At 43.6% G+C, this 12,596-nt stretch overlaps 1 protein-coding gene across 2 annotated transcripts in view; it reads right to left on the reverse strand.

The window, feature by feature from the left end:
* Nucleotides 1–968: 968 nt before the first annotated feature.
* MCUB (mitochondrial calcium uniporter dominant negative subunit beta) overlaps nt 969–12,596 on the reverse strand; it is a 103,047-nt gene continuing 91,419 nt past the window's right edge. For both annotated transcript variants that reach the window (XM_040418374.1, XM_040418375.1), the window contains 3 exons: nt 10,992–11,195; nt 8,758–8,874; nt 969–1,162 (listed from right to left, as the gene is read on the reverse strand). In XM_040418374.1, the coding sequence (XP_040274308.1) occupies nt 1,085–1,162; nt 8,758–8,874; nt 10,992–11,195 (399 nt within the window). In that variant the 3' untranslated portion in view covers nt 969–1,084. The remainder of the gene's footprint in view (nt 1,163–8,757; nt 8,875–10,991; nt 11,196–12,596) is intronic.

Consider the following 12,596-nt stretch of genomic DNA (forward strand, 5'->3'; position numbering starts at 1 on the left):
ACTGAATTTCTTGGGCCAAGAAACACAAAGAATGGACATTAGACCAGTGGAAATTTGTACTTTGGTCTGATTCAAGGCACACTTACCCAGGTTGTCTGGTTTGCACTTCGTGCATAATTTTTTTTTTCAACAGGACAATTACCCTAAACACACTTCCAGGCTGTTTGACCAAGAAGGAAAGTGGTGGAGTGCTATATGTCAGATAACATGGCCTCCATAATCGCCTAACCAAATAAGATGGTTTCAGACGAGTTGAAAAACCAGCCAACAAGTGCTCAGCACCTCTTGGAACTCTTTCAAGACTGACGGAAAACCATTCCCTCTTGAAGCTGATTGAGAGAATGTCAAATGTGTGCAGCTGTCAAAGCAAAAGGGGGCAACTGAAAAGAATCTGAAATATAACATTCTGGGTTGTTTAATCTTTTTTTTACTACTTAATTCCCTTCATCGTTTTCCTTTCTTTAATATGAATCTGCAATGTACAAAAAGAAACAAAGACAAAAAACACAAGGACTGAAGAGGTACATCTAAACTTTGACTGGTAACATATCAATCAGCTCAGCTCCTTCTGCTCTAAAACATGGTGCCTACAGATTGAGCTGCATTTTATGGTTTTAGCTATGGCTAATAGATAGGAATCCTGTAAGACTCCTCTCCGAATTAGAACTCTTTTTTTTAGAAAATGTGTGTTTAAAAGACAACTACCCATATAACATCCTGTAGAAGAACATTTTGTACCTTTCAGAGCACCAGACCAACACAAACTGGAGATAATCAATATAATAAACATTTCTGATGAGGTAAACACATTAAAATTCTATGTGTAGTTTGTTTTTACAGATATCTGAATATCTTCGAACGAGCCATTGTACTGAAGGACTGTCTTTTCTGATGAAGAACTTTCTTCTAGACATACTCAAAATTAAAACAAGAAATGTGGATGTCTAATGAATAGGCACAAAGATAAGTCTACCTTAGTTCGTCTATATTTTATTGTATTTTAAGAAGCGATCAAGAATCCAGTTTCTTTTATAAAATTATTTCAAGCCTGAAAAATGCTTTATACTGCATAAAAATTGAAGGTCTATTCTCTGTCATGTATTTGTTCAATGGGTAATTTGAGTTGTAGAGGACTTCTCAGCCGCCTTAAGCTTTCCTCAGTCTAGGAGAAATAAAAAGGAAAGGTCATGTTAAACTCCTGTCACTTCATGTATTTGTGGTACAGTTTGTCACTGGCTGATAGCTCGGAGGATAACCAGGTACACAAGGATACTGCTGGTTATAGTCCTAAAACCATCTCCATTTCATATTAAAAAAAATAAAAAATATTAGCACAAAACACCTTCCATATATTAAACCACAAAGTGAATAACTATACTTTATAATATGGCAATTTAGGTTATGAGCGCTAATGATCACAATTCTTATGTCTGTCAAGTCAAATAAGATTTCTCTCAGTTGTGGCATATTCTCAAGGCCCTACGGTAAGGAGCTGGGATTTCTGTACAACACATACGTGCAATATGAAGAAATATGACCCCCTACTGAAAATGTCAAGACATCCAGACAGGATATCCATAGTTTCCATGATACCAGTACTATAAAAGAAAGGGTGAATTTTGTGAGTTTTTGCTCACGCAGGGTTACCCATTTCGATCTACAATTAATAATAATAACACATACTACGGGGCACATTTATTAAGATTGGCGTTTTAGATGCCGGTCTTAAAGCCCCATAGCTGGCGAAGGATCCGCCGAAGTTATGAATGGGGGGGGCAGGCCTCTCCTTAACTTTGGCGCATCACGCGTCAGTTTCTAAATGTAAGCCAGCTTCTCAACTGTCTTACATTTAGACCATTTTTTACACCTAAAACAGGCATAGAAAATGGTAAATGAGATGGGACTGCAGGGCCGTCCACTTCCCCGCCACGCCCACAATTTAAGACCTGCCGCGAGCAGGGAAAAGACACAGACGGCAGCGCAACTAACCGCTGCGCCGCCATGTGCGCCTGAAATACCCCTAATTTAGGTGTATTTCAGATTAGTAAATGACCCCCTATGTGAGAACAGTACAAGCAAAAATTAACCTCTTTCCTCCATTCTAGTTGTAAAACGTACACCAAATTGAATTTATCTATGTGAATACCAGCTACATTATATACAGCTATATTCTCTAGTTAACGCTAGAATGTTCGTCATACATTCACTTGAATGGGGCAAAACTGTATTAACAAGCACAGCTAGCAATGTGCATTAGGAACCAATGGAAACAGTGAGGCCTGAGTGTCACAGCACCTTCAAACAGCTGACGGACAGAGGTGCCACGAGTTGGACCTGCACCATTCCAGACGACAGGCCATCAATTTTAAAAACCTGGGTAACCTTTTTAACGCCTTCAGGACTGGGTGATTTTCCATTTTTTGCATTTTTGTTTTTTACTCCCTGCCTTCCCAGAGCCATAAGACTTGTATTTTTCTGTCCACACAGCCATACGAGGACTTGGTTTTTGCGGGCTAAGTTGTACTTATTGCATACAATGTGGTGGGAAGCTGGGGTGGATTTGGGAAAGGAAAAAACAATTCTGCCACAGTTTTACGGGTTTTGTTCTCATGGCGTTCCTGATGATGCAAAACAGACCTGTTCCCTTCATTCTCTGGGTCAGTACAATTACAGTGATACCACATTTATAGAGTTTTTAACACTGAAAACCTTACCATATTCTGACCCCCATAACGTAAGATAACAAGCAATCATTGCTAATTGTATGCTATATGTATCCATTACAGAACACAGCATTCAATATATTCTAATGCAGGCCTGTATTGGAATATACCAGTGATTGGCATCGGAGCCTCAAGCAGGCTCTGGCCCATCATTGGAATATATCAGCTTTCTCGATCTCAGTTGGGGGAGGCTTTTACGGCACGGGAACGTGCAGCTCCCGCATTTTCACCGCTCAGATGCCGTTGTAACTTTTGAACACGGCATCAGAGTTGTTAAATGTCTGAACGCTGTTATCACAGACATTTCCCCCCCCTCTGCTGTGTAAAACAGCAGAAACTCTGAAGTTATGTCGCCCACTGCACTCACAAGTGGGCACTGCATTTAAAGACCAGACTTCTGCTGTACATGTACAGTGGGTGTCCTGTAGGGGTTAAGCTTACCCCCAGAATAACTCATTGATTAAGGCCTCATGCACACGACCGTTTTTTTTTTTTGCGGTCCGCAAAAACGGGTTCCGTTTTTCCGTGACCGTTTTTTCGTCCGTGGGTCTTCCTTGACTTACAATGGAAGTCAATGTGGACGGATCCGTTTGACGTTGACACAATATGGTGCAATTGCAAACGGATCCATCCCCCATTGACTTTCAATGTTAAGTCAGGAGTTAATATACCATAGGATCGGAGTTTTCTCCAACCCGATGGTATATTTTAACTTGAAGCGTCCCCATCACCATGGGAACGCCTCTATGTTAGAATATACAATCGGATTTGAGTTAGATCGTGAAACTCAGATCCGACAGTATATTCTAACACAGAGGCGTTCCCATGGTGATGGGGACGCTTCAGGTTAGAATATACTAAAAGAACTGTGTACATGACTGCCCCCTGCTGCCTGGCAGCACCCGATCCTTTACAGGGGGCTGCGATCAGCACAATTAACCCTTCAGGTGCCGCACCTGAAGGGGTTAATTGTGCGTATCATAGCCCCCTGTAAGAAATCAGGGGCTGCCAGGCAGCAGGGGGCAGACCCCCCTCCCTCCCCAGTTTGAATATCATTGGTGGCCAGTGTGCGGCCTCCCCCAGCCCCCCCTCTATTGTAATATCATTGGTGGCCAGTGTGCGGCCTCCCCTCCCCCCCCCCCCTTGCCCGATCATTGGTGGCAGCGGAGAGTTCCGATCGGAGTCCCAGTTTAATCGCTCGCTGGGGCTCCGATCGGTAACCATGGCAACCAGGACGCTACTGCAGGCCTGGTTGCCATGGTTACTTAGCAATATTACAATATTAGAAGCATCATACTTACCTGCTGCGCTGTCTGTGACCGGCCGGGAGCTCCTCCTACTGGTAAGTGACAGGTCTGTGCGGCGCATTGCTTAATGATCTGTCACTTACCAGTAGGAGGAGCTTCCGGCCGGTCACGGACAGCGCAGCAGGTAAGTATGATGCTTCTAATATTGTTATTTTGCTAAGTAACCAGGGCAACCAGGCCTGCAGTAGCGTCCTGGTTGCCATGGTTACCGATCGGCACCCCAGCGATTTAACTGGGACTCCGATCGGAACTCTCCGCTGCCACCAATGATCGGGCAAGGAGGGTGGGAAGGCCGCACACTGGCCACCAATGATATTACAATAGAGGGGGGGGGGGGGCAGGGGAGGCCGCACACTGGCCACCAATGATATTCAAACTGGGGAGGGAGGGGGGTCTGCCCCCTGCTGCCTGGCAGCCCCTTATCTCTTATAGGGGGCTATGATATGCACAATTAAGCCCTCAGGTGCAGCACCTCAGGGGTTAATTGTGCGGATCACAGCCCCCTGTAAGAGATCGGGTGCTGCCAGGCAGCAGTCATGTACACAGTTCGTAGTATATTCTAACTAGAAGCGTCCCCATCACTATGGGAAAGCCTCTGTGTTAGAATATACTGTCGGATATGAGTTTTCACAAAGTGAAAACTCATCTCTGAAAAAGCTTATGCAGACGGATCTTCGGATCAGTCTGTATGAAAGTAACCTACGGCCACGGATCACGGACGCGGATGCCAATCTTGTGTGCATCCGTGTTCTTTCACGGACCCATTGACTTGAATGGGTCCGTGAACCGTTGTCCGTCAAAAAAATAGGACAGGTCCTATTTTTTTGACGGACAGGAAACACGGATCACGGATGCGGCTGCAAAACGGTGCATTTTCCGATTTTTCCACGGACCAATTGAAAGTCAATGGGTTAGCGAAAAAAAAAAAATGAAAACGGCACAACGGCCACGGATGCACACAACGGTCGTGTGCATGAGGCCTAAGACAGGCCATAAAAGCAAGTTACATAGTTCAGCTGAAAAAAACACATGTCCATCAAATAGCCTATATAGGCTATACCCCCTGGAGGAAGATATAGGCGTAACACGTGTTGGGGCTGGAGTTGTCTGTGGTCTGTATTTATTTATCTACACCTATGTATCTAATGTATTTCAGTAGTTTATCTGTATTTTTTTTTTCTTTTTTATGTGCCCTGTCTGTACTATGTACTTTTTACATGTAGTAGTACTATGTAACCGGCATGATGTTTTAGCTGCTCCTTTCTTGTAAATGACTGCCACCTTTTATTACTTTATTGTCCTGTTTTTAGTCGACTCTAATAAAACATTGCACTTTTATTACTTTGTGGTGAGTAGTTTTGAGAGGTGGTAAGATTGCGTGCATTTTCCACACCAATATATACAATTTTTAACCCAATGTTTGTAGGTGTTACTTTAACCATTCTTTGGTAGTACAATGTGTACTTCGAGTCAAACCATCTTCAGCGTAAAGGAGAACAAAGTTCTAGAAGTTATAATATGGCCCCACACAGTCGAGTCTGTCTGGGATTACACGAAGAGGCGGAAGGATTTCAGTGAATAGGGACTACTGGGCGCTTACTTGAGGTGCCGAGGTTCCATTCAGCCCCATTAAATATAATGGGGATCGGCGTAGATCTGGTCCCAACCTGGCAAATATGCTGTGGAGCGGCCGGACAAATACTGCTGCACGCAGCAGTTTTCGGAGGGACGGTATCTCATCAGCACACGGTGGCGTCTGGTATTCATGGATCCAGCAGGCTGCTCCCAGCTGAAACAGCCTTCCAGATCTGTTTTAACAAAGATGTTAAACAGGCCTTATGTTGGCGAGTTTCCTCCCATGAACTGCTTTTATGGTAGAATGACTTACTTAGGGCGGTTGTCTGGCTGCATGACCCGCATTCTCTAAAGATTCAGCTCAAGAACAGATGTCCTGATACTTTCATTCAGAATTCAGGCCATACTAGCTCAGACGCAGCAAAAAAGGCCTAAACCATGATACTACCAACCACCACGTTTCCCAGATGGGTTTTTATGCTGGAATGTATATGTCTTTATGGTGTGCAGTGGCTTTCTTGCCATGCACACAATTGTTGTTCAGTGTCCTCCTAAAGGTGGATTCATGAAAATGAGCGGATATGAGAAAGGTCTTTGATTGCTTAGCAGTTACCTTGGGTTCCTTTGTGACCTCGCAGACTATTACATGCCTTGCTTTTAAGGTGATCATATTGGTCTGCCACTCCTGAGGAGGGTAAAGTTGTCATGAATTTGCTCCATTTGTAGCCTGAAGTTTGTCACCTTTTCCAGTCTGATGATAAACTTCCACAAACATGTTGTGAAGATCAGACTTTGGCCCCATTCACACGTCCGCAATTCTGTTCCGCATTTTGCAGAACGGAATTGCGGACCGATTCGTTTCTATGGGGACAGACTTTGTCCCGCTCGGATCCGGAATTGCGGATCTGCACTTCCGGGTCCGCACTTCCGTTCTGCAAAAATATAGAACATGTCCTATTCTTGTCCGCAATTGCGGACAAGAAAAGGCATTTTCTATATAGTTCTGGCAATGTGCGGATCCGCAAAATGCGGAAAGCACATTGCTGGTGTCCATGTTTTGCGGATCCGTGGATCCGCAAAACACATACGGACGTCTGAATGGAGCCTTTAAGAGATCCATATTCTTTAAATAAAACAGGTTGCCCACTAACACCTGATTGTCATCCCATTGATTGAAAACACTTGACTTTAATTTCACCTTCAAATTATCTGCCAATACTAAAGGTTTGCATACTTTTGCCTCTTACCAACATGTATTATTGGCTCAATTTCCCCAATAAACAAATGACCAAGTCTAATATTTTTGTTTCATTTGTTTGTTTTTGCTATTTTTAGCTACTTTTAGGACTTGTGTGAAAAAAAGTAGTTTCAGATCAAATTTATGCAGAAATATAGAAAATTCTGAAGGGTTCACATAACTTTCAAGCACCATTTGCTTGGAAGAGGTATCTTTTTCTTTATGTTAAAGGGATTCTGTCACCAGGTTTCACCCCTGTCAGCTAAACATATGCTGATGTTCAGGGCCTCATCAGGATTCCTAATGTGGGCTTCTAAAATGTGATCTGTAGCCTTATTTTGCTAAAAAAAAAAAATGGTTTTACTAACCTGTCACTCAAAGAAATCAGGTGCCCAAGGGGATGTCAAGGGATGCAAGGTGTCGGCCGCACCCACCGCCGTTCGTGCCCAGCGCCGCCTTTCCAGACTTCTGCACCGCCTCCTAATCCTCTGTGCCGCCTCTCGCTCTCCCTCCCTCCCCCCCTCCTCCTGCTGCTGCTGTAAGATATTGCGCGTGCGCACAGGGCTCTGAGAGGCTGGCGCCAGAGTGCAGGTCATACCTGGGTTGAGCGAAGTGCCGGCGCATGCGCACTTCGCTTTAAGAAGCCAAATCGAGAAGTCCGCACGGGCGCATCATGCAGAGCCCTGTGCACACGCGCGAGATCTTACAGCGGGAGGAGGGGCGATGGAGGGAGAGCGAGAGGCGGCACAGAGGATTAGGAGGCGGTGCAGAAGTCTGGAAAGGCGGCGCTGGGCACGAACGGCGGTGGGTGCGGCCGGCACCTTGCATCCCTTGACATCCCCTTGGGCACCTTATTTCTTTGAGTGACAGGTTAGTAAAACCAGTTTTTTAGCAAAATAAGGCTACGGATCACATTTAGAAGCCCACATTAGGAATCCTGATGAGGCCCTGAACATCAGCATATGTTTAGCTGACAGGGGTCAAACCTGGTGACAGAATCCCGCACATGAATTTATTTTGATTTATGAGTCGGAAAACACCTTTCACTTGTTAACAACCCACTAAGTGTAGCAAGCCCAATTAGGTGGAATTTTAACCTCTGGGCGATGTCTGGTACTATAAAAACAAATGATTGTTGGAAACAAATGCGCTCATTTGTTTGTTTTTACTGCTTCATTTCACGAGGGGTGGATTGGCCATAGACCTTATAGGGAGGTTTTCCGGTAGGCCGATGTCCAGTGGGCCGTCTAGGCCCTCCTCACGGCCGGCCACTGGAAGTTTTTGGGGATGTATTTTGTGCTGCTGGCAGTATTTTGTGATGGACTGTGGTATTTGGCTCTTTTGGGGTGGTATAAATGTGCCACATTATGGTATTTGTGGCCCTGTCTTTCCTCAATTTGGACCCAACTACTTTATTTTCCCAGTATTTTTTCCAGGGCCACTTTAAGTTCCAATTCCGCCCCTGTATTTCACTGTGAATTGCATTGATTGAAAGAGCCAAATGAGCGCTTTCAGCTGTTTCCAATGCCTTCTATTAATTTCCATGGAAAGGGAAGGCCCATGCTGGTCTTGCTGCCTGGCTAAGAACATGGGCTTTGGGTCCCTCATTCTTAGCAACTGTGGGAATCCAAATATCAGATCTTTCTGATTAATGGGCATGCAGTATACTCCATTAGCATATATTATTAAATAATAGGAATCTTAATATATCCCTTTACTAGCCAAAGTCAATAGCATCTAGAACTTGAGGAAGAAAAATAACAACCAAAGCTGGCAGGGAGTTTATTGGTTGACCCCACTATCATGCATCTGACAGGATACCAAACAAATCCAGACACGGAAGCTCCAGTGAAATATTTATGGTGCAGAAACTATTCTATAGAATATTGGAAAAATACAAAAAGATATTACAAACCTTTGCAAACTCATTTTTCAACCTGTTGTACTTCTCAATATCCAACTTCATCACTTTGGCTTTTCTGTAGAAGATGTGTAGGAACTGCCGGTCGCTGATTTCAGGATAAAGATATTCCTGAAATAAAAACAGTATTACCAACTGAAAGAAGCACCCCACATCCAAAACACCAATTGTTCAATATTCTGGAAGCCACACAGGTTTCCACATTTCCTTATATTTATACTAAACATACAGGTGAAACTCGAAAAATTTGAATATCGTGCAAAAGTCCATTTATTTCAGTAATGCAAATTAAAAGGAATTGCATTAATGCAGCTTAAAATTAGAATTTTGTGAAAAGGTTCAATATTCTAGGCTCTAAGTCTCACACTCTAGTCAGCTAATTAATCCATACCCCCTGAGCAAAGGGTACCTGAGATTGTGACTTTGGGGTTTCATAAGCTGTAAGCCATAATCATCCAAATATAACAAATAAAGGCTTGGAATATCTCGCTTTGCATGTAATGAGTCTATCTCATCTGTTAGTTTCACCTTTTAAGTTGCATTACTGAAATAAATGAACTTTGCGCGATATCAAAATTTTTAGAGTTTCTCCTGTATACTGACAGCACGTGCAGCCTATAAGAAATAATGTTGCAGGCTTTTTTTCCCCCCCCCCTTTTAATGTTTTTGCTGTTCCAGGTAAGAATAAACCTCATTGGTTAACTACAGAATGCGGTATGCCCAGATCGCTGCCCGGATCAGTAACGGAATACGTCCTTATAAAACTAAACAGGAAATCAAAACTTGCCGGTCACTTCTGATGATGGAAACAAATGCATAAACCAAAGTAGTAAAGTTACACCCTTTATTGGTTACTAGACATTGTGGCACCAAATGGGTACCAGTTTAGTGCTGCAATGCATAGTAACCAATAAAAGACTTAACTTTACTACTTTGGTCCATACATCCATATCAATTATCACCAGAGTTGACCTGCAAATTCCGATTTCCTGATTTTCCATGTCAATCGAACAGTGGTATGGCACTGTTTTTGAATGTGTAGTGTATTGGAAGGGAATTAGGAAATGAATAGGTTTCAGTTAGGCATTAAACAATAATGTAATACTGAAAAGTAGGGATCGACCGATTATCGGCCGATATTGAGGATTTTGACCGTTATCGGTATCGGCATCTATTTTGCCGATATTCCGATAACCTATTGGGAACACAGATCGCGCTGCTGGCAGCACTCTCCGTGTTCTCTCAGCAGCACAGGGGAGAAGGAAGCAGTGTCTCCCTCCCCCTGTGCTGCTGCCACCAATGAGAGGACAGGGGACAAGGAGGGGAGGGGCTGTGGCCACCGCTCCACCAATGAAGATAACTGTCTCATTCATTCATATACAGGAGGCGGGAGCTGGCTGCAGAATCACATAGCCTGCTCCCGACCTCTATGAGCGGTAGCTGCGATCTGCGGTAGTTAACCCCTCAGGTGCTGCAGATCGCAGCTAACGCTCATGGAGGTCGGGAGCCGGCTATGCGATTGTGCAGCCAGCTCCCACCTCCTGTATATGAATAAATTAGAGATTTATCTTCATTGGGGGTGCAGTGCACCCCCCCCCCCCAAGCCCCCCAGTATTAATCATTGGTGGCGCAGTGTGCCCCCCCACCCAAGCCCCCCAGTATTAATCATTGGTGGCAGTGGCCACAGGGTCCCCTCTCCCCTGATCAGAGCCCCAGCAGTATAAGCCTGGGGCTCCGATCGGTTACCATGGCAGCCAGGACGCTATTGAAACCCTCGCTGCCATGGTAAGCTCCATGCTGCTGTGTGCACAAAGCACAGGGCAGCAGGGACAGTGCGAGATCCTATTCACCCTGATAGAGCTCTATCAGGGTGAATAGGACAAGGGTTCTATTCCTTAAGGAGGCTAAAAGTTTGTAAAAAAAATAAAAAAATACAAATATTAAGTATAAATGAAAAAGAAAGATTTACAAAAAAAAAAAGCCCTACACGTTAACAATAAACTATCGGCCCTAAAAAAAAAATCTATATCTACTGAAAAGCTTAGTAATTTTCCATATGGCACTAGAGATAAGTAGACCTGGGCATCTACTGGTCTAAGGCTATTCCAAGAAGTAGGAGGCAATATGGATAATAAAAATACATTAGTAAGTCTCTTGTATTAACTTTCTCTACATGATAAAGGCCATTTGCTGAAGTGAGACCACCCCTTTAAGTAAAACTAACTCACCAATTTGGTTAGAAGGAAGTAGGCATAGAAAGCAATGGCACTTCCATATGTTATGAAGTACGTAACAGGTTCCATGATATCCCAAGAATAGACCCACCAGGTCAACCAAGCCAGAGCTCCACCCTGTGTAGAAAGAAGTGCTAACCCAACCCACTTGAGATGGGTAGTTCTGGCCTCTGTTAGAGTCATTAGGTTCTTCTTCATCTAAAAGAAAGTTAATAAAAACAAGCAAACTGTTGACAACAAATCATACTTTATATGTGTATATCCATGTTTAAAGGTCTGTGGTCTTGATAAATATTAGGTTGCTTTATTCTTTTAAATGTCCACAACAGAAAAAGAACCTGGTAAATATTTCTGCTGGAATCTTAAAAGAGAACCCGTCAGGGGCTTTCTGTTGCCTTATTTGAGTGCAGGATATAAAAGAGGTAGAAAAGCAGAGCTCTAGGATGTATAGGATTATATGATTTAGAGGAGGATTTCTGAATAAAAGCAGAGTAAATCCTGGCACGACGCCTAGGAGACGCAGTGACAGACCTGCATATCCCACCCACAGTGATGGTGATGAGCAGTGACTGGTTTACTCCAGACTTGGTACTTAAAAGGGGTTGTGTCACTTCAGCGAATAGCATTTATTATGTAGAGGAAGTTAATACAAGGCACTTACTTGTACTAATGTATTATCCATATTGCTTCCATCACATTATACACTGCTGTTTACATGGTTACAACCACCCTGCAATCCAGCAGCGGTGGTCATGCTTGCACATTATAGGAAAAAGCACTAGCCTATCCATACTGCCACAGTCCCGGCCAGCACTTCTTCCTATAGTGTGCAAGCACGACCACCACTGCTGGATTGCAGGATGGTTATAACCCTGGAAACGAGCAGTGTATAATGTGATGGAAAAATGAATCAAGCCGGCAAAGGAGGCAATATGGATAATCACAATACATTAGTAAGAGGCTTGTATTAACTTCCTCTACATGATAAATGGCACTTATTGAAGTGAGACAATCCCTTTAAGGCATCTTTACACAGGCCGAGAATCGTCCAGATAATCACAGACGAGCGTTCATAGGAACACTTGTTATCGATTATCTGGCAGTGTAAAGTTGCCGCCAATTACTTGATGAATAAGCCGGGTAAGGTTACTTTTACACTAGCATTTTTTGCGGAACCGTCATGGATCTGCAAAAACGCTTATTACAATAATACAATCGCATGCATCCGTCATGAACGGATCCGGTTGTATTATGTCTTCTATAGCCATGATGGATCAGTCTTGAACACCATTAAAAGTCAATGGGGGACGGATCCATTTTCTATTGTGCCAGATTGTGTCAGAATGCATTAGGGCAAAACTGATCCATATTGGACCGCTTGTGAGAGCCCTGAACGGATCTCACAAACGGAAAGCCAAAACGCCAGTGTGAAAGTAGCCTAATATGCTTGTTCATGCAGGCACCTAAATCGTTTTTTGCCATCAGCAGATCGTGCCATCTAAACAGCCTCTGCTGCTGGCAAACAATGATTATGTATGGGGACGAGCGATGGCATTATCAATCACTCCTCTCCATACTGTGAAAGAGATTGCTGCATGT

The sequence above is a fragment of the Bufo bufo genome, chromosome 2 (genome assembly GCF_905171765.1).
Source record: "Bufo bufo chromosome 2, aBufBuf1.1, whole genome shotgun sequence".
NCBI classification, from domain to species: domain Eukaryota; kingdom Metazoa; phylum Chordata; class Amphibia; order Anura; family Bufonidae; genus Bufo; species Bufo bufo.